Source organism: Pocillopora verrucosa, chromosome 5 (assembly GCF_036669915.1).
Source record: "Pocillopora verrucosa isolate sample1 chromosome 5, ASM3666991v2, whole genome shotgun sequence".
NCBI classification, from domain to species: Eukaryota; Metazoa; Cnidaria; class Anthozoa; order Scleractinia; family Pocilloporidae; genus Pocillopora; species Pocillopora verrucosa.
This window is the reverse complement of record NC_089316.1, coordinates 2498095-2523934: the sequence shown is the minus strand read 5'-3', so window position 1 is coordinate 2523934 and position 25840 is coordinate 2498095. Positions and strand designations below refer to the sequence as shown.

The following is a 25840-nucleotide window of genomic DNA, read 5'->3' as shown; positions in this document are numbered from 1 at the left end:
AAAAAAAAAGAGTGGAAGCAAACTTAGCTTACAGAGCAGGGATAGTTTTGGTGAGCAAGTGCTCAGAATTTTTTTCAGTGAAAATTATAGCTGTCATCTTTGATTTTTACAGCCGCAGAAGGCTGGGGAGAGAAAGAAATTTGTACCAAGTGGTTGAGCAATGCCCAAAAGGAAGGTGGTGGGCCAATAGAAATTACCTCTCCCCATCCCCTCCCCCCACCATCCGCTTAAACTCGTAATCAAACATGACTGGTCAATTAAACAATCATGAGAAATTGCCCTAGTAAAATTCTTTATTTAATTTTTGTGCATCACTTGTGTGATGCACAAATCATCAAGGAAAAGTTGGCTCTTTTTGACAGAAAAGATAATGTTTGGTAAAGTTGTTGCATATTTTTGCCCAGAATACCAACTTTAATATTTCAAAACCAAATAACTTTTTAAAAATATACATTAATAAATGAAAAAAATTAATTTATGTTTTATGTCATTTAATCCACTGAAAAACATAAAATTAAAAAGAAATGACCTAAAATTACATTCTCACAGTTCACCCATTCAGTTTTCTGGTCAGCCAGTTATTAGTAATAACTTGAACTGGTAATTAGTTCCCATTCTGATTTGCTTTTTTCAATGGCTTTTATTTCTTTGACATTACAATGCTTGGCACAACGCATTTGTACGTAAGCCTGGCATTATTTTTTCTCTATATAATTATACACAAACATAAAAAGAAAATGCTCTATTGAAAGTTTTCCTTGGCAACAAGTATATGCAGTACAATCCCCAGGTTTCATAGAGTCATGGTCAGCCCTGCTGGGCAATAAATACTGGTCTGCTATAGGAGGCCATTTGGCAAAAGTCCCCCCTCCCCCCCTCCCCTCTCCGACTATTTAGCTATTGGGAACTGGTCTCAGTCAAAAATTTTAAACAAGCGCTGAGCAACTACCCAGTGCCTTTTTCACACATATTCTCCCCCTTTTTGTTTGTGTTTTTTGCTCATCCTTTTAAGTTACGCTCCTCTCCATCCCCAGAAGACAAACGTGCTCATTGAAAAGCACTGGTTACAAGATTGACCGCTGACACTAGATAGCGAACAAACTGTACGCTCGCAAAGACTGATGGGTCATTTTCAATATGGCTACTACCAAAAAAGAAAGTGGACAAGGTGAGGTCTCCGATAAAATCGCACCTTGGGCAAGCGGAGAACATTTGAGGCATGTAGAAACAGAAGTCATTATCCCGAAAATCTTAAGAGAGAAGGCAAAGGCTAAATGTGATGATCTCGTGCAAGGTAAACTGTCCTCGCTTTCTAATACAAGTTCTTCTGAATTCTTCATTGCATAATTACGTGATCTGGGTAACGATGCTGGCCTTTTTGACAGCTTTTACGCAGTGTGCAAAAGGGAGAACTGTATCAATTTTATGGACTTGCCGCAAAGAGAATCAAGCGATGAAAGACTGTTTGACTAGCTAGTAAGTATTGAAAATTTCGTTAAATGTTCGGAAGTACGTAATAAGAAGTACCAAAAACATTTAGTTTACTTTATTAATCTTTGTTATCGACTTTGCCTGTGGTTTCCAGTATAGACCAAACGCTTTTTCAGGGGTAGAATTTTAAAAGAGTTTAAACACGCGCTGAAAAAACTATCAAAAATGGTCCGCCCATCTCCTTCCAGGCTCATCTTTATTCAAGATATTGGCTGTTACTACACATAACGCAGGGTGAGGGGAGCAATAATCTCAAACTTTAAATTCCTAAGGGGTGACTAGCAACTAATTTATCCTCACCGCATCTCCCCTGAATCACACTTAAAGGTCACATGAATCAAAGAAATGATCACTAACTAGTGAAGCTCTAGACTTCTAGCAGTCCCTCCTTCTCATTGAAGTCAGTTGCAATAGTAAAAAAAAAAAAAAAAAAAAAAATGAAAATTGTTGTGAGTGCACCATAGGGAGCTGTTCATGCACCGCAGTAGCTCCATGAGTGATGCGCTCAAACAACAGGAACTACAGACTAAGCCTAAGAGTTTGACCTTCTATGGCTGAGTGATCTTTGGGCGTCAAATTTTAATCTCAATTTCATTGCAACACAAGGTGATCTCAAAAAATTAAGGATACTCACATCCTACAAACCTGGGGTTTGGTCAGAAATCAAGAGGACCTGCTCCTACATTTAACACTGCATCCATATTTTACTTTTATTTTCAGAAGTCCTTTTTGCATTGTTGTTGTTTTTTAAATGTCAAACATAATCATAGTAATAAAGTTATCTTTATTTTCTTTCAGCTACCAGGACAAAGAACTTTTTGAAGAATGTCGACAAGAGTACCTGAAGAAAAGAGAAGATTATCAAAAGGACTTTGCTCAGTCTGGAAAGTCAGCAAATCTGATGAAAAAAGAATCAACAATATAAAACAGAATTGAATGATCACAATGTGAAAAAAACTGTTACAATAAAAAGAGCTGGAGAAGTTACACTTCTGGTTTTACCCATAAAATCTCCTCTCTAATTGGTCTACATCCCTGTGAACAAGAGGAGAGAATTTGGTGTTAAGTTCAGATCACATTCTGCTCCTTATAAGGAGAACTAACATGATAAGCAGAAGTTCTATTTAAAACCATCTGGAAGCTAAAAAGCAGATTGAAATTAAAGATGGAGCTGGTGTGTCAACGCACTCAAAATATGAGAAAGAACATTTTATTTCGTGTAAATATCTTTTACAGTTGATTTCACTTTGAAGTTGAATGTGATATTGCAGTTTAGGTGCTAACTAATCTCATGCAATGGTTACAAGAAGAATAGTGTCATTTTTCAAGAATATGGTAAATTTTCTCTAACTGCATCTTCTCCTACTAGCCCTGTTTGAACAAACCCTGGAAATAAGGCACATAAGAGCATTTGCAGTAACTTGAATGTGTACAGCATTAAACTTGAGTAGTAAACTAGTCAATCTTCAAAGAAAATAAAAAAATTATAAAACAATTTCTCATGCACATCTTTCTTATATTCTGATTCAATCATAGTCTTCACTATCATCTTTTTTCTTAATTTTCAAAAGGTTTAGCACTCCATTCAGGATTGTATGCAAATATCCATCTTGGATTTCATCTGCAATGTCAGACCCTTTATTGACCTCTTTTGTAACAGAGTCTTCATTAGCTTCTTTTGAAGTAGAGTCCTCATCAGCCTCTTTTGAAACAGAGTTTTCATCTAGCTCTTTTGCACCAGAGTTTTCATTGATGTAATTCCTAAGAACTGCCAGTGGAAGTGGTAGTGGTAACCATAAATGATAGAGTCTTAAAGATGTGCCATGTGTTTTGATACGTTGCAGTCTTGACATAGAAGACAAAGCTGCTCCTAGTGAGAAGAGATAAGCTGCTGTCATTGGTGAACTGGTTCTACTACTGTAACTCATTTTGGATGTGAAATCCAGCTAATTTCCCACAGCTTAGAACAATGTCAACTCTCATTACCTGTTTGCTGAGTTATTTAGTAATATTGCCATGAGAAGTTGCACATCAATCAAAAGTGGGAGTTAAAAAAGTCAAAGGCCAAAATTTAACATCAGTCATCAATTAAATAGAGATTCTCTAATTAAAAAAAAAATTCTTAACTCTTAAAAAATTAAGTAATCACTTATGGTTAAACAGGTGAAGAGCAAGGAAGTGACAATTGACTCTTGCCTTATCTGCAAAAATATTTGCACTGTAACCAATTTCACATACACTGTCTACTTATATAAGTTCCTTGTGGTTGTTTCATCTAATCATAAATTTTGCATGCAGTAACAATGATTTTTCAATAGCAAACATGCCCATATTAGTACTTTTATGCCTCTTAAACAGTAGTCCTAGTTTACGAACTTTCACCTTGTAAATATGAGCAGTGGGTGCACTGTGGATAAAATCTTTGTTGCTGTCCTTCTCTAACCAACTTATTCGGAGGTATGTGGTCCCCAACAAAAGATGTCCACCATCGTCTTCCACAGGAGTGACAGCCATATTTCCTTCCTGCACAAAATATAATACAAACTAAGCCTGGCACCCACCATCAGATTCGGTCGATCAGTGCTGTAGATATGGTGTTGATCAAACTAGAGATAATTGCTCAGTGCTAGCAAATGAACAGGACTTGTACAGTGCACTTGTTCGCAGGCTGTACTCAGCAAAACTCACCCAACAAACGAAGCCTTCTTCTAACAGTTGCAGATGCATAATTCTGTCCTTTGGCTGGAATGTACTTTCTAGCAAATGCTCCTGGATGAATCAAGCTGCTTGGTAACACTGATCGAAATCGTCCTCCCAAGGTCCTAAACACGATCAAACTTCCAAATCCACACAGTGGAATATCCGCGGGACGCACTGAAATCGCTAATGAATATTCGTTTGGAACATGAACATACCCTTGGCGTTTATCTAGTAAAGTTTTGTGCCAATCATTTTTTCCGATAAATGAAAAGCTCGATAGAAGCAACAGTGAGGCACAACCCCCTGATATGAATACCGAAATACAGCCACAGACAGGAGCGAACAAAAGGTTTGAGGAAATACGTAAAGGACGAAAGATTCCAGTTTGTAAACATCCTAGAAATACTGGAAACGTTATTCCAGCAACTGCGCTAGAAAATAATGCATCTGATAAATATATTCGTATAGATTTCTCTTCAGATGAAGTGACACTATGCCAAATTTTATCTCTAAGAACGCGACACTTTTCAAGAGCTTCCTGTACAAATTCAACCGCCATTTTATCTTGGTTTTGGTTCCCAGACCCCTGAAGATGCTTTGCTTCACTGCGACATTTGAAAGAACGTAATTTATATCAAGAGTTGTGCATCAGGAAAAAAAACACACCATCTTTATTCCGAAATCATGATTTCTTCCGATTAAAATTATATTTAGGGAAGAAAAATAATTGCACTACTTACTTTATGGTAATTGGAGATAAATGTAAACAATGTTCTTGCTCGTAAAAGTTCGTGCTCCAAATTGCATTAAATTAACAAGACAATGAGCTGATGCGTCATTTTAATCCTGATATCTTAACGTAACGCTGCTGTTGAAGTTTCACAAATCTACAGCTGAGTGAGGCATGGCGTTCTTTCCCACTTTTTCAAACACAGGCTTGGCAGTCGTATATTTGGTGACATTTCTTTGCCCAGTGAGTGACTTAATTTCATTTTAAGGATTTTTTAAAATACTTTGACGATGTGAATATCGGCAAAATTAGTCACAACTGACTACGGAGACGAATAGGGCGAAACTATAAAAAAATATTTATGTTTACAACGCTCGGACTAAACGCAAAATTTTGCCACTCAATTTGAATAATCACTCTCAAATAACATTTGTTTTTCATGGTTACTTGTAAGCCAATAACCATACTGTCGTCATATCGTTTACAAAAACTGGTAAGTAAGTAAATTACTGACTTTTCGTGTCTTTTCGTGAAGCGATCGACGGCTTGTAATGGAAACGAAAGTTGAGAAGTTTTTCTTTGTAACGTCTTTTCAGTGAAAATTCTATTTATGGAATGAATGATCCGTAGTAATTATTTGAGTATGGAATTTTGGGAAAGATTAAGCAAATTCTCTGTGAAATGCGGCACTGCGATCTTTGATTGTTTACGATCTGATATGGAGTACGAGCCATGGGCTGATTGACTTAATTCAAGCATCTAATGTAGACCAGGCGGCTGAATTTACTTATCAGTAATTACACGAGAATAATCCTGTGCTTTTCTAGCAGATCAAACTTGTGGAATTCACAGCCGCATATCTTTAATTCCACTCTAAGAAAAAAAAACTTGCGATCACAAAAAAAGCATTATGCCGGCGGGGATCGGGAATGAAGATCCTGAATATTCAGTTTCTAATTAACAACTAGATTCCAAGTTGCCGTGCGTCTGTTCAGTAATAGATCACAGATGACGTCAAAATGTGGTAAGAACAAAAAAGTGGCACACGAGGCTCAACCGAGCGTGTCACTGATGTTTTTAACACATTTTACCGTCCTCTGTGATCTATTACTGAACAGACGCACGGCAACTTGGAATCTATTTGTTTCATATAATCAAGAATTGAAAAAAAGTTCTAATGATGACGTCATCTATACGTCTGTCCTCCAATAGATCATAAGTGAGAACCAATCAGAGTGCGTGCATAACTGAACTTATTATATAATTGTATATTTTCCGTTTTTCTAAGGTCACTCCTTCCTGTTTTTTCCAGTCAGCGTGCTCAACATACCCCTGCAAGGCACAGGTAAGTTACGTGGCTTTTTATTACCAAAAGTGCCCCACCTCCGGATGTTTGAAGACCAGCCAGGAAAACTGGAACGAGTTCACGAACTCGATACTACCTTTAGAAAGACAACCTTCGTCATTTTCAACTGATATTTTTTCGAGTACCATTGCACAATTTGAAATGGTTCTTGTTAAATGTAAACACGGAAAAGAATGGCGACATGAATGATAAATGACGACAAAATCTTGTTTGCCTTTTTTTATGAAATCAGGAGCCCATTACCCCTGACGACATTTTATTCCCGAAGATTTTATTAGGAAGCTTCTATTTCATGTAACTGGCCCATTTTTTCGAATTTACTCAAACACTTAGTGAAGTTATATGGTAAATCAATGGACCATCTTAATTCATATTTCATTGATAATTTTTGAATTAACATAAGGTGCTAAATAACTTCTAAGTAAACTTGTCAATATTCCTTTTTTGCAGCAAAGAGTTATCTATCATCAAACCATGACTCCATCTTGGCTGGAGGCGCATGCGTCCTATATTGACAGCTCTCGTTCGCTAACTGCTGCACAGCTCACTTTCAACGCAGGCTCTGAGAAGAACCCTGCTCTACTTAAAGTTCCCATGATTCCTGCTGGTGTGCTTAAAGATTCAACACCGCTGACTGTTGAGATCACGGTCGCAAATGACGTTAACATTGGCCAGACGACAGACAGCGATATTCGATATGGCGTTTCAGATGGTATCAGAATGATCGGGTTTGAAACACGTGACAAAGGGAATTATGGTACAGATTCGAGTTCCCCATGCTACAGAATAGAAGGTGATTCTGGTCGCACCTTAAAGTCTGCTCGTTACGGACCGTTGAAGCCGAAACCTACCGACTCTTTCTACCCCGGCCAGTTTATCATCACCCTCAAGTTGGATGAACGTTGGGGGTCATGCTACATTGCGCATGACGGAGGCTTCGTGAGGACCGCTGGCTACATCAACCGACTAATGCCCAGTAAGGGACTCACTCTGGAGGTGTACAAATCTGACGAGGGTGAAAGGGTTGGAATCAGGTTTATCAAAGTCTCCATCATAGAAGATGATGCATAGAAGAAAAAGCTCTCACAGAGTGTGAAATCAAAACCAACAGATTCAGAGAAGGTCGAGCATCTTATTAGAAATGCAAATTAGATTGGAGTTCTAAAACATTAAGGCCTGCTAGCGTTTCATTTATTTTCGTTTTTTCTTTTCTTTTCTTTTTTTTAACCCTTTTAAGGTAAACTGCGGCTAGAAGGGTAACTTAAGTGGGGAAAACTGTAAGGAAACTTTGATAAATAAATAAAAGGAGAACTGACATTTTACTATCAAGACTGTTTTTTTTTTTTCTAACAAAAGGAAAGCAAAAGAAAGGGAGCAAAACAAACTGATTGGTAACAGTGAATTGAAAAATCATATTAAGTCATAATGAATCATATACGGGAGATAGACTTAGAAGGAAGCAGAGATATGTATAAGTTCAAATCCGCACCTTAAATATCTTTCATTCCTTTCCGTAAGCGAGTTAGTGAACAGATGTGACTGTGGCTCCGCCTCAGAGAAGACGAGGCCACTATACTGGTAGTGTTTTGATCCTCGGTCTATTTCGGTTCGTTTGCAGGTCATTACTGAGGCAAATTACGGAAAGGAGGGTGAAACATAAAAGACACCGTGACAACATGCAAATGAGCCGTAGCAAAAGATAATAGACCAGTGATTAAGAAGTTGTTGGGAGGGTGTGGGTCACTCAAAAAGAAGGGGTGGAGGGAGGGGGGGGGAGAAGGGGAGTCAGCGATCAGTAGTATTTCAGCTTCACTTGAGGACGTCCCTCTTTCAAACAAAACAAAAAAAAAGTTATAGCTGCAGTGGAATATTGTGATCCACGTAGCTTGAAAGATGTATTTGTTTCCCATATCTCTTTATACCATTCATATATTATACGTTAGTTTTACTTCTCGTGGCAGGAAGCAAAAGAAGTAGGCTTCTTAACCGAATTTTCCCAAATTGCGCTCACTTATGTATACCTCACAGATTGAAGAAGGCTGCTGTGGTAATAAGATGTAACGTAATAAGAATCTTATGGCCGGGCCATTTGTTTTTTCAAATTCTCAGGTCTTGGGGATAATAAGACAGGAAAAGCTTTTAAAGGCTTCACACCGACACCGTGTGGTCCCTTTTCGTCAAATTTTAATGCTAGTTTACGCAAGAGTATAAAATGACGGCCATCTTGGCGGACATCATTGATGCCGAACAAGTTAATCTGGATCTTGATAACGACGTGCTTCCTGCAGAGAGAGCCCTAGGTGTATCCTGGTTTGTCGAGACAGATACATTTGGTTTCAAAGTGAACATTAAGGAGAAACCTTGTACCAGGCGTGGTATCCTTTCCGTGGTGAGTTCAGTTTACGATCCTCTCGGTATGGCAGCGCCTTTCATCCTTCCGGCAAAACTGCTCCTTCAGGATCTGTGCAGAAAGAGTTTGGGTTGGGATGATGAGATTCCCAGCGGCTACCTATCTCGTTGGCGTGTGTGGCTAAATGGTCTGCCGAAATCTTTTGTTGTTCACGTGAGTAAAGATTCGAGTATCGTTTCTATCATCCAACGGTTTTCTTCATGGTTCAAATTGTTGAAGTTTATCGCGCTGTGTCTTCACTGCCAGAGAAGATTTGTGATGAGGAGAAAAGTGTCAAAGGAGAATTGTTTGGATACTGCTGACGCATCTGGAGCGAAATTGGTGACAAACGCAGAGTTGGAAGAAGCCGGAAAAGAGATTATCAAGTTCGAGCAGAATCTCACCTTTGCAGAAGAATTAGAAGCCGTTAAGGGAGGTAAATGCGTCAAGGGGTCAAGTGCACTTGCAAGATTAGATCCGATCTTGACCGATGGTCTTCTTCGTGTTGGCGGGCGCCTTAGCAGGGCTACCCTATCAGACGACTCTAAGCATCAGATTATCACTCCTAAAGATTCTCATCTAGCTCGTCTGCTTGTGAACCACTTTCACCAGAAAAGCGGCCATTCTGGTAGAGAATATGTCCTGGCTCTGTTGCGCGAACGTTTCTGGTTGATTCGTGCCAACTCTACTGTTAGAAGTGTGCTTTCATCCTGCTTTGATTGCAAACGACGACAAGGTCCCGTTGGAGAACAAAAGATGGCAAATCTGCCTCGGCCTCGAGTTACACCAGATCAACCCCCCTTCACGTGCGTGGGGATAGATTATTTTGGTCCCTTTCTTGTTCGTCAAAAGAGGAGCATGGTCAAACGTTATGGTGCAATCTTCACTTGTTTGGCACTGCGAGCTGTTCATCTGGAGGTGTGTCACTCACTGGACACTGACTCTTTTATTCACGCACTCAGACGCTTTATCGCTCGTAGAGGTCAAGTTAAAGAAATTCGCTCCGACAATGGTTCAAATTTCGTAGGAGGTGAAAGGGAGCTTCGTGTCATGATTGACAGCTGGAATCAAGCTAAAATTCATGACGCCCTTCTGCAGAAAAGCATCAAATGGGTTTTTAACCCACCCGGAGCCTCGCATCATGGTGGTGTCTGGGAGAGGCTAATTAGATCTACACGCAAGGTTTTGGGTGCCCTGGTTAAAGAACAAAGTCTCGATGATGAGAGTCTTCAGACCTTGTTGTGTGAATGTGAGAGCATTATCAATGGAAGACCTCTGACCACAGTTTCTGACGATCCAAAGGATTTGGAACCACTATCACCGAACCACCTTCTCCTGCTTCGCAGCGAGACACCTCTTCCTCCAGGCTTGTTCTTAGAGAGCGACACATACTCCAGGAGAAGATGGCGGCAAGTACAATATTTGGCTGATGTTTTCTGGGGTCGCTGGAAGAGAGAATATCTCCCTCTGTTGCAATCACGTCAGAAATGGTTTCGACCAAAGAAAAACTTTGCCGCGGGGGACACTGTTATCGTGGTTGACGAAACTTTGCCAAGGAATGCGTGGGCAATTGGTCGGATTACAGAGGTTTTTCCTGACAAATATGGATTTGTCCGCCGTGTCAAGGTTAAAATCAAGACATCAACTTTGGAGCGCCCTATCAGTAAACTATGTCTTCTGGAATCAATTGAACAAGTGGAAGGAAAAATTCATTGACTTTCCTTAATCGTATGATTACCAAGATTGCGTGACTTTTCTTTGAGGAGAAAGATTTAAATTGACACTTTATAGTACTTTGTTGACTCTGTTAGGCGTCTGAACATTAAGTAAAAATCGTCTAAGTTCAATTAGCTCTGTAAAGTTTGCGCCTTTTAGTGTTTTGCTGGTAAATACTTGGATTTAGATCTTCGTATTTAAGGGGCCGGAATGTAGGCGCAAGAATTTGTACTATCATTTTTTGTTAGTGTTGGTGTTTCATAGTTTCGTGTTAGGTGTTTATTTTCTCGTCTTCCATTAGTGTCCTTTGTCAGTTACCAGTTTTGTACTTGTTATATTTATTTGCATATCGAATATATATTGGTTGCGCGTAATTTATTTGGTTAGTTGTCTAGTTTGTGAAAATTACCGTTACATATCTAGCTCTGGGTTTCATGTTTTCGTCTTTGGTTTGGTCACATTCGTCTTGTAAGTATCCTTGTTTATTTCGCTTTGTCGTTTTCCAGTACTTTCACTCATACGATGTAAGTTATTTTATGCTCATTCGCGTGTTTGTAATTTTGTCATTTTCAGTTACCGTATTCAACAATGTGTCAAGTTTGTTCTAGTAAAGTTTGAAATACGTGTGATTAGCGTTTGCGGCTATACTTATAACTTGTTGAATAATGAATAACACGTTAAAGAATATTTTTAAGAGAAACGTTTCGTACAAGTGACACTGATTTGATATTTGATATCATGGCATCTTTGGGAAACCACGAACAAAGTATATTCATTAAACGCCAGTCTCATGCGGTCATCAATAAAGTATATTCTTTAAACGCCAGTCTCATGCGGTCATCTATACATGGCAAAATGAATTCTTATCAATGCTTAATTTACTAATGTGACACCATGAGGCGAGTCTTTAATTCTACTATTTTTCCAATCAGTCCAATCAGTTAAGGAGAATATTGGTGAACTGCCGGTGCCACGTTAGGCGACTATTCATTACAGATTACATGACGAGTCCTGCGTGATGGCCACCTTGATAAACTTGATCCCAACCCTCTCATTTTTATCAGTCTTGTAAACCTCCAGAGTGAGCCCCTTACTGACTTTTAGTCGGTTTATGTAGCCAGCGGTCTTCTCAAAGCCATGGTCCTGCGCGGTGTAACAGGAACCCCATCGCTGATCCAACTTGAAAGTGAACAAGAATCGACCGGGGTAGTATGAATACTTGTTGACTTTAGGGAACTTGGTGTTTTTGTAATTGATTTTCTTCAGGAATTTGCCAGGTGTTCCTTCAATTCCATAACAAGGAGACTGACTCGCGTACGTCCTTCTGTCTGGCGCTTCGAATCCAATAAAATTGATGCCATCCGACAAGCCATACCTTATATCACTGTCGTAACCTCGTCCACCAATTCTGACGTCATTGGCGACGGTGATCTCAACAGTGAGCGGTACACAGTCTGTCAAGACGTCGGAAGCGATTAATGGAATCTTAAGTAGTGCAGCATTGGATACTTTGCCCGCGTTGAAAGTGATAAGATCTGCGGTTGTAGAATGTGAGCTGTCAATGTAAGAAGCGAAGCCTTCAAGCCAAGCGGGCGTCATAGTCTGGTGATATATCAGTTTATCCTGCGATAGAGGAATTGAACAGCATGAACAAACCGGATATAAGTCGGTCACTCGAATGAGATTCACATGATATCTAGCTATTCTCTTAAAATGGCGCCTGAAAATGTGAAATTGATCAAATTTTATTGAATTGGGAAAGTTTTCAGACTTACCTGCAATTCACAGGCTTTCGGCGGACCGCATGCAGAGTGAGGGCATTGTCTTGCCTCGTCACAGTACACCTGTATGTAGAGGAAAGAGTTACTATTATTCGAGAGCGGACAAAATGTTGCAAAATGAAGAGAGTTCTCGATCTGCATCAAGTTATCTATGGTGAAAAAAAAAAAAAATGGGGCGAAGTTGTGTAATTTGTGCGTCACTGTGTACCATATAACTCGCTATTGAGAGAAAAAGGGAACTTCTTGCTGTTTTTGTTACTGTTTCGCTACCGTTCTACTTTTTAATTGTTATTGCAATTACGTTTTTCTGTTATTTGTTGTTATTTCCATCATAAGTTGAGGAAATTTGGTTCGTCAGCAAAATTATATTTAGAAGTCGGAACCAACTGCGCCTTGACGCCACTCGAGATATCTTTACTTGATATATATGGATCTACGTGTTTCGTCCAAAGATTGATTTCACTTCATTATCGAGTCGAGAAAATAGCATTAATCACCAAAATATCGTCAAAACAATCCCACGTAGACACTGGCTTCCCCTCCAGAACAGTCGTTGTGGTCAGAGATATTGTCACCTACATGACTAACGTATAAAACTTTTCCATCCTTTCTACGTCGAGTGAAGCTAACAAAAACGTTTCACTGGGACTTTTTCCTGATCATAGAATGGTCCTAAATAGAACGGCGTTCGGACTATCTCGGCAACAAAGTGTTTTTTCGTAAAAGTTCTTCGATTATCCGTTTCTTCTATGAACTCATGTTCTCAAAAGTATGGTTTTTTAAGCTCCATCTTAGTTACAATCCTAAAGTAGGATTTGAGAAAAAAAACCCGCACACTATAAATAAATTGTGAAAAGAAAGGAATTACTTACAGCAGGAACAAAAAGGGTAATGACTGCCAAGACTGCCGCTACTTTAGCGATCGAGGACTTCATTGGAAAAATTGATCTCTTCTGAAATCGATCAAATAAACAACTCGGCGCGACTGCTTAAAACGGAGAGAATAGATTTTTATATGAAGTCTGACATAATTTTTCTTTGTATGGACAAGAAAAAAAGATATGTTTTAAAAAAATCATAACCTGTTGTCATCATATCACACAAAATTGTTTTCGTTTTTAACCAATCACGCTTTCTGACCGAATTGAATAGAACAGGAACCGAACTTTATTTATCCTGAGGTTATAAACATTTATAGGGTTCACAGGCAGAGTTCAACACGAAAACACGGTTGGATATTTTGGTGGGGAAATTTTTTTTTTTATGATTAGTTGATATTTTAAAACCATATTAACCACTTTTCTGTTTTCTTCATTTATTTGCTCGTTGACATGTTTAACTAACGAAAATAAGTCGATTTGTTTTTGCTATTAATTGATCGTGAACTATTTTGTATTTCTTTGATCGATAATCGCACCTTTTATGAAAAGCTATCCAAAACCACATAAACTTGTGTTATTTTCACACTACCTGGAACACATAGATTATGGCCCTAATTAGCTACTGTTTTCATCAAATTCAAAAATTTTAGGTCTAACGAAAATGAAATATATGCTGTGGTTACCCTTGCTTTTTTGATCCAGTTTTGATAATTGATATAACTTTGGGGTGTACAAACCCATTGGCCCGTAGCCACCCTTTTTTCTCTGTCATTTCCCATGACGTGAAGCGGTTAGATTGTCAAATGTTTACCACCACAGTAAGGTATTTGGTACTCCTTAGTGGAGACAAGCTCTGTGATAGTAAAATGTCTCAGTTATCCTGGAACACAGCACTACATGCCAGTCAGGGCTCTTTTTGTCAACCGCATATCCCCGATAAACTGTCAAGGCATTTCATTTTCGGCTCCATTCAAGTAGTCTCGGTTAAGCGTTAACAAGTGATGAAAGATTATGCTCATCTTAGGCGTCAGACTTACGGCCACATTCATCATAGCGCCACAGTTATCAAATGATTGCATCTTAAAGAAACAGCCAAATGGTTCGTTATTCTAATGGGCAGGGTCAATATGCACTTTTTGTTTGATCTGAGGGGTAAATCGAGTTCAGGGCAACAAAACCTGCCCAGATTAGATGTTAGGAAAGATTTAGAAAGTCAAACTCAAACGAGGATTGTCTTAAATTTATTATAGTTTAAATTGAAGTACTCTGCTACAGCAATAGATTAAGGGTTTTTTGCTGCCTTAATCAGCAACTTCTCGTCCCCAGAAACAAACAGCTCAACCAGCTCTTTGATGAGCAGCAAAAATTGATATCTAAGCACAAAGTTATCTAAGTCTATTAGGTTTTTCACTATCAATGTGCGACAAATGTCTTTTTTTTCTCCCACATTTTATTTAGTTGCAAAATTGGTTTTCATCCAGATTCAACTCAAGGTTTGGTTGAGTGAATGTGCAATGTTACATTATAATCTATAATTCTAACTGCCCTGACCCAAAGTAATGGGTGAGCTTCGAAGTCAGATGACTCAAGACAAACAAATAATTATAATAAGATTCTTTTCAATACTGATTACATGACGAGTCCTGCGTAATGGCCACCTTGATAAACTTGATCCCAACCCTCTCATTTTTATCAGTCTTGTAAACCTCTAGAGTGAGCCCCTTACTGACTTTCAGTCGGTTTATGTAGCCAGCGGTCTTCACAAAGCCATGATCTTGCGCAGTGTAACAGGAACCCCATCGCTGATCTAACTTGAAAGTGAACAAGAATCGACCGGGGTAGTATGAGTACTTGTTGACCTTAGGGAACTTGGTGTTTTTGTAATTGATTTTCTTCAGGAATTTGCCAGGTGTTCCTTCAATTCCATAACAAGGAGAAGACGTTCCATAACTTTTCCTATCGGGAGCCTCAAAACCAATGAAAGTCTCCCCATCTGAGAGGCCGTATCTGATGTCGCTGTCGTAAGCTTTTCCTCCAATGCTGACGTCATTGGCAACAGTGATCTCCACGGTCAGCAGTGTGCAGTCTTTCAGGACGTCAGCAGTGATCAGAGGTACTTTTAGGAGGGCAGCGTCTTTAGTTTGGGGTCCCCTCACAGTGGAAGTTAATTGAAATGAGATCATATCGGCTGTTATGGTATGAGCAATGTTGATGTATGAGGCATGGCCTTCGAGCCAAGCTGGTGTCATGGTCTGATGATAAATCAATTTATCCTAAAACAGAACGGCAGAAATTTATATGCTTTTTTGCGTGCTTGTGTTTAGGGAAAAAAAAGGGATTTCAATGTATAGTGATGTTATTTCTAAAAAGTATGCATAACGATTACATTCAGTTCGTCAGGAAAGCAAAGAAATCGTAGGCGACTAACCTGAAGTTTACAGGATTTTGGTGAACCACACGCAGAATGAGGGCACTGGAAACCTTCATCGCATCTTACCTACGTGTTGGAAAAAGTGGAAAGGGAAAAAAAGATTACCTTTAGGTGAGAGAAGTAGCTTGATTGTGCAATCATTTTATTGCGACAGGAGAGGGTTGGAAGGAGACCAACGCCCAGTGTTCGAAGGCCGATCTGCGCTAACCCAGGGTTAAATTTTAATTCAGGTTTCTTTATTTCTTTGTTCGAAAGTCTTTTAGGATAGAGTTTCCCCATTCCTTTCCAGTCAATTCTATGATCAAGTTGCAAGCAAAAATATTTGAACTGAATTTTCTTTTAAGCCTTCAAAACTGCAATCAAATTTTACACTAACCCTGAGTTATCTTAACCCAGCTTTGAACAACCCGGGCCCTAACAATTAAATTTATGTCCTATACTCTTCGAGACCCTACTGAGCCCACATGGTGCTATCCACCTATTTGTTAATTTTGCAAGGAGGACAAGAACAACAAACAGCACGAGCTGAAACACAGACATAACATTCAAAACAAACGTTACCGATCTAATTCCCGCGAAGATGGTAGAACAAAAGCTGGTTCGTTAGCTTTATAGAGAAAACTGGTCCTCGATGTTGACTAATTTGCATGCCTTGAGCTTAAATGAAATGGTGGTTATCAGAAACGCGATTGGTTAAAAATTCTGTAATTCCCTAAATTTTACAAGGATAAAAGTTGAATATTAAAGGATAGTCAACTAGTTCGAATGGAATAATCACTTTCAGAAACTTTCTTGACTGCTTGTCAGCAAAAGGAATCTTTTAATTTAAGGTTTTCGCGTTTTAAGAAGGCAATTAGAATCAGTTATCAAAAGACGATTCTAGTCATATTTAGGTCAATTAAAATGTACTTACTTTTGAGTAAAGAAAAGAAATAACTGCTAGCAGAGTCACTTTAGCCACAAAAGACTTCATGGCTGTTTCTTTAAGATGCAATTGATATTTGTTGCGGGAGTAAAAATCAACCAACTAATTAGCGAGTCTGACTTCACTGAAGTCTCTTTTGTTGAAATATAGTGTACGATTTTGACAAAATTGAACTAATAACATAAGTATTTATCTATTTTAACCAATCAAATTAAACTGTGAAATTTCCTGAAATGGAAACTCAATGGTAGAGGGCGTGTAGGATTTTTTCAATGACTGGCCTCTGTTTTGTCAATAAAATTCGAAGGATCAAAGAAGGGGAACTATATATTTGCACTACACTTTTTTTAATTAAACTTAATCAACAGTCCCTTGAGAGATATTTCAACCTCTCTCCTAGGAAAACTGCTAGCAAAAAACAGTTTTAGTGTTCCATTTTAGTTCAAGAAACAACAGGTAGCCAAGATTTCCGCTCAGTAGGTGTTCTTGTTTATTACGGGGCTGTTTGCGGTTTAAAGCGTGTCTAGTTTGATCAATCACAGAGCCATTATGACTGAGCTGTTGTAAAGAATTCCATCGACCATTTTTCATCGATTTAGAGTTTTCCTATCAGGTTTGATAATTTGAAAACGGTATTTAGAATAACACTGGGCGTGAAATGTTAAAAAAATTACATAGTGTTATGATCACCTTTTTAATTAAAAGAGATACCTGATCTTTAAAAGTATTTAATATTTTAAGATATAATTATAGTAAAAGCAGCCAGCCAGAAAACTACTCTTAATTCGCGGAAATATATATAGCGAGTGGAAATGTGACCGGTATAATTTTGCTTCAATTCAGTCAATTTGAAACGGAAAATATGATTTAGTATGATTAGACCTTTACAAGTAATAATAGTTTTGCACGATCCGGTTGAAAATCGTTCCAGAATCAATTCCTCTGAGATCAATATTGAATCATTTAACTATTTTCACATATTCTATTGGTTTGAAAATGCAGTGAAATGTAATCTAATTGCTCGTTTTCAGTTTAAAACACACTTCATGCTTTCTCTAATTTTTATTCATTTTTATCTTTTTATTTATAAGTTAACCCCCAGTTAGCAATTTTGCTTATGGAGGCGGGCCAATAAACTGCCCAAAATCTACTTAACTGTAGCACGGAGTAAAAACTCAAGCTAAAGAAACTAAATACTAGAAAGTATAAAAATTGAAAAACAGCTGGTAAATAAATAAATACTATAAAGTGGAGTATTTATATAAGAGTGATAGGGAACATGCAATTTTGTCAATTCGATTAAATTTTACAGTCTTCGAGTTTTGAAGGAATATTTCAACCGCAAGATAGAAATCTTAATTTTCCAGAATATCAAATAAAGATTTCTTCATTTCTTCTTTATATAATTTTTTTTTATAAACCATTAGATGATGCTAATATTTATGGTTATAATGTTATTGATTTAACCTGTTCTACCAGGGTCTCTTTTCTTCCCACCAGTACTCTCCCCAGGGAACAGGAAAAGCAGAAATCATGGAAACGAGGTTAAACCTGAGCGAGGAATGCTCTGATGTCATCCAAAATGGCGGCAAGTTTGGGTTTTGCTCAGAAAAGCTCATGATAAGACTTCTGAATCTAGGCTCACCCTCAAAAGTTAAACAAGTGAACAATGAACAGTCAAGACTTAGTAGTATATATTCTGCGGCTTTTCCCCATCTAAAACCAAACCGAACAATCGAGATTACTGTTCTGAGTTATTTCTAATATCTGTTTTCTAAGTTGGTAATTATTATCAAAACATGGTTGTTTCTGTCCCAAGGAGAGAACCCGAGGTTTAAAAAGGAACGGTAATTGCATGAGGAGTACTTTTGAGATCAAAATATATACCTTTACTCATGCAATATGCAATAGCATTTATCTCAAAACACAACTTCCAGTTTTACGTATAGGAAACAAAGTTTTACGTATTGGAAACAAACTGACCAATATAAGGTAAGAACGCTTTCAGTCAATGTGTCTTGAATTACATCCGTTGAGAAAATTTACACTATGAGTAGTTTCACCAGCGTCTGCGCTTGCATTTTTAATGATCTTCACATCTTGGGCTACCGTTAGCTTAGAAAGCTAAGTGAAGGAGGCGTCTAGGATCTTATCAGTATTGTTTCATTGGCTTGTTTCTGACAAGTTCAAGTGACAGTTTTTTTTTTATTTAGAGTTGTACTTAGCTTATCTTTCAACTTCTGGATATTTCTGCCTCGGGAACGAAGACAATATAAATCCACTTAGCTCGAAAGCAGCTCAAGAGCATTCCTTGGTGGCAATTTAGTCTTTTTCTGCTGAAAGGGGCCTGCATGTACAGCAAACTTTAGTATGGCGTTTGAATGGATAGTTTTTGCCTTTCTAGGACAAGTAGCTGTCTTCTGCAATGTAAGTTAATGTGTTATGTGTTTTTCGATTTCACGGCGTAGGGAAATCGCTGGAGTATCGACCAGGTCAAATTTAAATGATCCCTGTAGATGAAGTTGTATGCGTTCGCAGGCATGCACGAAATGATGAAAGGTATAATTATCGGAGGACTAAAAGCTAACTAACGCTGTACATACGTTCAGATACTTTTCTGGAATTACTCACGAAGAAATCGCAATTCAAGGAGAACGAAAAACTCCACAACAACGGAGACTGAGAAATTCTAGTCTTTGGATCAACTGAAGTTTGCTTTACGTCATAACTTACTGTAACAAAGTTTTGTCCTTTGAATAAATTTTTTATTCTGTCTCTGTCGTCTGGAGTGATTCAAAAGTTTGGAATAACGATTTAAATGGGTTCTTTAAGGGCTTAGCCAAGATTGCCTATGAGAGACAAATGAGTAAAGGGGGCAAGTTTCTAAAGAAACTGGTTACTGCGTCGGTGGGAGAGTATAACAGGTAATTTAGTGTTAACAACTGAGTTGAAAACGTAAATTGATCATCGTAAAGAGTTTAAAGGCGGACGTTTCGAGCGTTAGCCCCTCGTCAATCACTCTGACGAAGGGCTAACGCTCAAAACGTTAGCTCTGAAAATCTGTACGGCGGTCAATTTACGTTTTTAACTCAGTTGTTAACACTAAATTACCTGCCTATGAGAGATACTAGTTTCCTCCATTCATCAAATGTATTTAACATCCCATTCACTGTCTTTGTCTTATTTGCAGGGAGATGTTGTGTACCATCAAACAATGACTCCATTCTGGTTAGAGTCGCACGCGTCTTACATCGACAGTCAACGCACAACAACCAATGAGCAGATCACTTTTAACGCTGGCTCGGTAAAACACGCCTTACTTCTTAAAGTTCCCATGATTCTCCCCGGTGTCGTCATGAGTAACAGCCGGCTAACCGCTGAGATAACAGTGGCCCATGACGTCACAATCGGGACCACCTCGGAAAGCGATAACAGATACGGCGTATCAGATGGCACAAACTTCATCGGATTTCATGTTCCTGATAAAGCCAGTTATTCCAACAGTGTTCCGCGCCCACCCTGCTATGGAGTAGAAGGAACTGCTGGTTCGAGTTTACACGGGTTAAGTTACATCAATCGTGTATCACCCAAACCGCAGGACTCCTTCTACCCAGGTCAAGTCGAGTTCACCATTAAGTTAGATGAGCGCTGGGGGTCGTGTTATACCGCACATGATGCAGGTTATACAAACGTGGCGAAATTTAACAAACGATTGGTGATCAGTAATGGACTTGATCTTGAAGTTTATAAAGACGAAGCATATGAAAGAGTTGGCATAAAGTACATTAAAGTCACCATTGTACAAGATGCCTAGCTTAGATCTCGCTTAATAAAAAGCGAGCAGTTCCTCCTTTTCACCGAAGTTTGTCGCGTGAGTCAAAAATATAAGTGAAAGAATCAACGTCAGCTGGCGGCGCAGAACTGTGATAGTAAGACTCACTACCTTCGTGCGCCTCACTTCCAGAGTTCAGCGCGAAGCGCTATCTTCATTTTTTTACCCCTTTTTTTTTCAGTCGCACGATGGACTTCGGCTGAAAAGTAGAGAATGCTTGTTGTCTGGCTTAGGAAATACCACTGAACGTTTTATTTTTAACGCTTTGAATCAGTGTTGGACTTGGGAAAGCAAAGCAAAGCAATAATTGTATTGTAAAAATGTACTAATGAGTCTACCATGCGCTGAAAGCGTTTTCGTGTTTTAAGTACCGGAGGCTGTTTGATATTAGAGACTGTTTCGAAAAAAGTGAGACAAAAAAAAACTCAGAAGAACATCAAGGCAAGAAACTAAAGCATTGTGTCAACAGTTTCATGTCACTTAATAAGATATTGTCCATGTATTAGAGGAACCGCATGCGACACAAAAGGAGCATTTAGCTCAATGTCAATTCTAACATATGATGGCTTTCTGTAGTTACTTGAAAAAGGTTTGCTTTCAGATAAATATTTTATAGTCTTCCATAACGAGAAGGGCATCATTGTAATAAAAATGTGCAGTCGCTGGTTTTAAACGGGGCTTTTTGAGAAAAAAAAGTATTTCATAAATACTGAGATTTACATTGTGAAGTATACTATCATTCGTGCCTCTGATTGGACAAACGGTGTATTTTCACTGTCGTTCGTTTCTTATAGTACTTCACGGAGTAAATCTCAGTATGTATGAAATAAAAACATTATACCTTTAACAATTTTTGTTCACTCGTTGCGATGCATCAAAAGAACTCACTTGTTTGCTGCGCTCACTCTTTCGTTTTGCTTTCGAAATCGTTCGAAATCGATCGTTCGTGCGCACTTTCCACGGGATAATCTCTATTTATTCTAGACAAACCAGGAAGACGAGCAATATCGGTTTGGGCAGAAAGTTCGAGTATAGAGTTATGTTTATGGAATGCGTGTTTAAGATAGAACTTTTCATCAGCATTTTAAGCCATATAATAGACTTTTAAGGCTTTCCATTGAGGTTCCCGAGTTTGCCACCAACAGATGACTAGCTTCGATACACTTTGTTGACGTCAGCATTTTTGATGAGCCCCGTTTTCGATCTCAATCACTTTGGATATGAGGTCTAAACATTGAAAACGATTAGAGGTTTCGAATATTTTCGGAGCTGTGGAGAGGGCGCCTCTGACTTAATATTCGTAAGTACAGCGTATTAAACGCGAGATCTGTTGTATCCAGTACTCGACATTGCATCTTGACGCCACTTAAATAACACGTCTTCCCGGCCAGTAAGTGTAAAAAATGTTATCAATATTGATTTCAAGAGCGCCACTACAGCCCTATATCATTTACTTAGTATTGGCGTTCTCATGTGGTGGAATTTTTTTTACTTATATCTGAATGGCAAAATTACCAGCTCGATGATAACAATATTGATTGAATTCCTCCTATTTCGGATTGAAAGTTACCTTTTTACATGTCGACAACTTTCATAAATTTTTACGGTGGAAAATAGAAGAGGGTATGTTAAAGAGACGTTTCCTTGTTTATGGCTTTTGGACATACAAGTTAGATTTTTCGACACATCTCTGAACCCGTGTTGTCATTTTGCAACAAAATATAGTTGATGATGTGGTTGTTGTCAAATATAAGTCAGGTTAGCATCGAGGTATGTTTGATCCACGACTTGAGATTGCATCCGGAGTATTAATGACTGGATGTGCAACTGCATTCCTCAAAACCTGATCAGCTTCTGTACATTTTGAGAGGCGATTTTGCGTGAAATCGAGAAAGGCAATCCAATGGAAATAATATGGATTATCTATGTTGCTGGTTTATTTCCTGTTTTGAGCGAAGTAAGTGCACATGTTACTACATAGGGTCAATTAGTTAGGCCAGGCATTTGTATGTGGCAAAATACGACATTGGCTTACATACATCCTGCATATATAGTAATATTAGCGACAAACCTGCCCAAATTCTTAGCCTTATTTGATAAGTCGCTTTTAATTTGACTCATGGATTGGAAATAGCGATGCTTTCTAGTTAGGAAATCATTGAAAGATAACTTGCCTATGAGGCTTTAGAACTGACTCATAAATCATGATATGACCGAGGTTTAAGATAAGATAAGATAACTTTATTTATACACGGTATTTCCATCAGTAGTTAATTATCTATAATCTATAATATAATAATAGTTTGGAGTCATTGAGGAGTGAAGTTGTGTATGTTTAAGCAGCTAAGTCGTTTGAGTCGTCAGAAATAAACAATCTCTCTTTCGCTTGCATGATGCCTGCGACATAGCTAATTCTCGGAGTATACAGAACGCTTATAATATGTGAGCCTTGTATACCAGCGGCTTGGCGTGCAAACCATATCTTTGTCAATAGAACACATGCCCGCGAAATCAGATCGTAATACAGTTAAAAACAAACCACGAGATACAAGAGTAGTTTTTCTCTTGACTTGTAAAAACAGTTAATTTCTAATTCAATTTCCTTTACAGGGAGAAATACTTTACCACCAGACCATGACTCCATCTTGGCTAGAAACGCACGCGTCCTACATTGACAACTCTCGTACGTCAACCACTGATCAAGTAACATTCAACGCAGGCTCAGTAGCTCAGAGAGCTCTCCTGAAAGTTCCCTTAATACCCCCTGGCGCTTTAAGATCTTCCACCCCGCTGACCATTGAAATTACCGTAGCAAATGACGCGAGCATTGGACAGGTTGTTGACAGTGACACCCGATATGGTGTGTCAGATGGTGCAAGATTTATTGGATTCCAAACGCGAGACAGAACAAATTACATCAACATGTATCCATGCTATGGATTGGAAGGTGTACCTGGTCAAACTTTATCCTCTCACCAATACATTTCACAAGCAACTAACAAGCCTGGTCACTCCAAGTACCCAGGTCGCTTTGTCTTCACCATAAAGTTGGATGAACGCTGGGGCTCCTGTTACACTGCGCATGACGGAGGATCCGTGAAGAACATTGGTTACAGTAACCGACTCATGCTCAGTAGGGGTCTTACATTCGAAGTCTACTCAGAGGACCGAAAGGACAGAGTTGGTATTAAGTATATCAAGGTGGTCGTCATACAAGACGTTTAGAACTTGTAAAAGAAAATTAAAGGGAAAAAAAAATAAAATGAATCGTCATTTTAGTTCTTTTTAGCCACCTGAGTAATACTTTGATCGGTAAATTATTCGTGGTCGCTAATGAAAGCGTTAATTGAAATGGCAACGAGACCTTCCGGTTTACCACGGTTTGCAGGCTTCGGACAAGGCTTACCGAAAAGTTACGAATTGGCTCTGCTTTACGGCTAGGGGAAGTGAAGACTCTTCAACACAGCGACTTTTAATAGTTTCGCGCCAATCTTTATATTCGATGACGTCATGCCCCCAGCAGATCGCTGTTCCATTTTTGGTTTGTATTTTTGGTGGTTTCGGCGAGATAGCCTTCTCGTCACGCCACAAGCAAGCTCGACGCTTCACCACAACATCGAAATATTTCATGTAATGCTAAGCAATTTAATGTTCAGATAGAGCGTCTGATGTTCTGCAACGTTATTCGACGAAACGCTACACCATTTGTGTGTACACCGTACCATTCGACATTACGCTAAGCCATTTCACGCAACGCTACACTGTTTGTATGTGCGCCATGCTATTCGTCATTGCGCGAAGCCATTTCACGCAACGCTACACCTTTTGTGTACAGTATTGCAAATGAGCACTAAGCTATTCGCAATTGAGCTAGTCCATTTCACAATTTCATGTTCCAAGTCGACAAAGACAACCAGACCGTTTATCGTTCAGCTAAACTATTCATGGTTAGGGTGTTCTGTTTCATGAAGGAAAACTAAACCGTCCATAATTTGGCTGTGCCATTCCTTAATTAGCTATGCTATCCTGCACCTGATCCATAGACCAGCTTTGTATTTGTTTATTTGGATCTATTTGACACCCTTGTATTCTTGGTGGTGACGGCCGCCCATAGTAGTGCATGTCGTGTGATCCTAGCGTCACATTACGTCATGCATATAATTTAAGCAGAGGATTTCCGGGATTAAAGAGAGAGCAGATTATGTGCTGGCGATGGTCGTTTACTGCTAATGAAATTAAATACTCTAATTACTTTAATGCTGTGCTATTCGACATTATGCTGAGCCATTCCACGCAACGCTACACCGTTGGTATGCGCGCTGTGCTATTCGACATTGCGCTGATCCATTTCACGCAAAGCTACACCGTATACGTGTACACCGCTGTACCATTCGACATTGCACTGAGCCATTTGACGCAACACTACACCATTTGTGTACTGTATTGCAAATGAGTGCTAAGCTATTCGCAATTGAGCGAGTCCATTTCACGATTTCATGTTCAAACTCGACATAGGCGACTAAACCGTTTATTATTTGGCTAAACTATTAATGTTCAGGGTTTTCTGTTTCATGAAGGAAAACTAAACCGTCTACAACTTGGCCATGCAATTCCTCTATTAGCTATTCTATCCTTAGACCAGCTTTGTATTTGCTGATCGATTTGACATCCTTGTATTCTTGGTGGTGACGGCCGCCCATAGTGGTGCATGTCGTGTGACTCCAGCGTCACATTACGTCATGCATATAATTTAAGCAGCGGATTTCCGGAATTAAAGAGAGAGCAGATCATGTGTTGGCGATGGTCGCTTACTGCTAATTACTTTAGTGTTCGTTCTCCACTTTACACGCCGTAAATTCATCGACAAGAAAATTCGACTAACAGGTTCGGCGCTCAACTTCTTCCCGACAACCACTAAGTTAACTTCCCACAAGCGCGAATTTTCAAGGGATATCCGCGACCGTAGCTAGTACAGCTACTCGGGATCTTGGCCAGCTTACTTCCACGTTTTAATTAGGGTATTCTTTTCTTGTAATTTGCCTCGAATGGGAAATATCTTATCGCTCACGAGAAGAGGTGGCTACTGTCAAAGGCACGCTGAGAATCTGCAGCCACTACGGGAGCCAGACGAAGTAGAGCAACCAAATGAAATGACAAATGAGCTACCTCACGAAATTGGGCCTGGTAGTTCGTCAGATGAAAGTGTATCACTACTGCACGAAGTTAATAGTGAAGGTTCAGCAATTTTCACAAGAGGAGGTGGCTACCGTCTAGTGCACGCTGAAAATCTGCAGCAACCAGGGGAGCCAGCCGAAGTAGAGCAACCAACTGAAATGACAAATGAACTACCTCACGAAATTGTGCCTGGAAGTTCGTCAGATGAAAGTGTATCACCACGGCATGAAGTTAATTTTGAAGGTTTGGCAATTTTAGATGGAATTAACTACAATGGCTTTAAAGATTTGGATGTCAATGAGGCTAAGCTCCATCTTGAACGCGAACTACCTCGAGGCTACAAAATTACTAAAAGGATTGGACGGGGAGCCTTTGGCTGCTGCTTCTTAGTTGAGAAGCAAACTGACGCACTACGAACTGAGG

The 25840-nt window shown here is 39.1% G+C and overlaps 8 protein-coding genes across 10 annotated transcripts; 5 read left to right on the top strand and 3 right to left on the bottom strand.

Annotated features, from left to right (window-relative positions):
- The first annotated feature begins 1136 nt into the window (after window positions 1-1136).
- On the top strand, window positions 1137-2986 carry LOC131768594 (COX assembly mitochondrial protein homolog). The gene is made up of 3 exons (XM_059084319.2): window positions 1137-1294; window positions 1386-1476; window positions 2290-2986. Exons 1-3 carry the CDS (start codon window positions 1138-1140, stop codon window positions 2414-2416), a joined length of 375 nt encoding a protein of 124 aa, XP_058940302.1. The 5' UTR covers window position 1137; the 3' UTR covers window positions 2417-2986.
- LOC131768548 (uncharacterized) lies at window positions 2962-5019 on the bottom strand. 2 transcript variants are annotated; one of them, XM_066167537.1, is made up of 3 exons: window positions 4180-5019; window positions 3874-4014; window positions 2962-3355 (listed from the first exon to the last, which is right to left on the bottom strand). In XM_066167537.1, exons 1-3 carry the CDS (start codon window positions 4748-4750, stop codon window positions 3018-3020), a joined length of 1050 nt encoding a protein of 349 aa, XP_066023634.1. In that variant the 5' UTR covers window positions 4751-5019; the 3' UTR covers window positions 2962-3017. The 2 variants fall into 2 exon arrangements, with proteins under 2 accessions (XP_066023634.1, XP_058940252.2); XM_059084269.2 differs by having other exon boundaries at window positions 2962-3361; window positions 4180-5011.
- Window positions 5020-5029: 10 nt separating this feature from the next.
- Window positions 5030-7609, top strand: LOC131768575 (uncharacterized). Of its 2 annotated transcripts, none has more exons than XM_059084299.2 (3): window positions 5030-5164; window positions 6234-6266; window positions 6738-7609. In XM_059084299.2, the coding sequence occupies exons 1-3, from the start codon at window positions 5096-5098 to the stop codon at window positions 7356-7358; spliced, it is 723 nt and encodes a 240-aa protein (XP_058940282.2). In that variant the 5' UTR covers window positions 5030-5095; the 3' UTR covers window positions 7359-7609. The 2 variants fall into 2 exon arrangements, with proteins under 2 accessions (XP_058940282.2, XP_058940281.2); XM_059084298.2 differs by having other exon boundaries at window positions 5045-5164; window positions 6210-6266.
- An 890-nt stretch (window positions 7610-8499) lies between these two features.
- LOC136281144 (uncharacterized) lies at window positions 8500-10392 on the top strand. The gene has a single exon (XM_066167362.1). The coding sequence runs from the start codon at window positions 8500-8502 to the stop codon at window positions 10390-10392; it is 1893 nt and encodes a 630-aa protein (XP_066023459.1).
- A 464-nt stretch (window positions 10393-10856) lies between these two features.
- LOC131768563 (uncharacterized) lies at window positions 10857-13192 on the bottom strand. Its single transcript, XM_059084284.2, has 3 exons — window positions 13046-13192; window positions 12168-12236; window positions 10857-12015 (listed from the first exon to the last, which is right to left on the bottom strand). The coding sequence occupies exons 1-3, from the start codon at window positions 13106-13108 to the stop codon at window positions 11383-11385; spliced, it is 765 nt and encodes a 254-aa protein (XP_058940267.2). The 5' UTR covers window positions 13109-13192; the 3' UTR covers window positions 10857-11382.
- Window positions 13193-14279: 1087 nt separating this feature from the next.
- LOC131768566 (uncharacterized) lies at window positions 14280-16530 on the bottom strand. The gene is made up of 3 exons (XM_059084288.2): window positions 16399-16530; window positions 15483-15551; window positions 14280-15327 (listed from the first exon to the last, which is right to left on the bottom strand). The coding sequence occupies exons 1-3, from the start codon at window positions 16456-16458 to the stop codon at window positions 14674-14676; spliced, it is 783 nt and encodes a 260-aa protein (XP_058940271.1). The 5' UTR covers window positions 16459-16530; the 3' UTR covers window positions 14280-14673.
- Window positions 16531-18677: 2147 nt separating this feature from the next.
- On the top strand, window positions 18678-20909 carry LOC131768557 (uncharacterized). The gene is made up of 2 exons (XM_059084278.2): window positions 18678-18837; window positions 19601-20909. The coding sequence occupies exons 1-2, from the start codon at window positions 18781-18783 to the stop codon at window positions 20222-20224; spliced, it is 681 nt and encodes a 226-aa protein (XP_058940261.2). The 5' UTR covers window positions 18678-18780; the 3' UTR covers window positions 20225-20909.
- A 661-nt stretch (window positions 20910-21570) lies between these two features.
- On the top strand, window positions 21571-23530 carry LOC131768570 (uncharacterized). The gene is made up of 2 exons (XM_059084292.2): window positions 21571-22199; window positions 22853-23530. Exons 1-2 carry the CDS (start codon window positions 22146-22148, stop codon window positions 23465-23467), a joined length of 669 nt encoding a protein of 222 aa, XP_058940275.1. The 5' UTR covers window positions 21571-22145; the 3' UTR covers window positions 23468-23530.
- Window positions 23531-25840: the final 2310 nt, after the last annotated feature.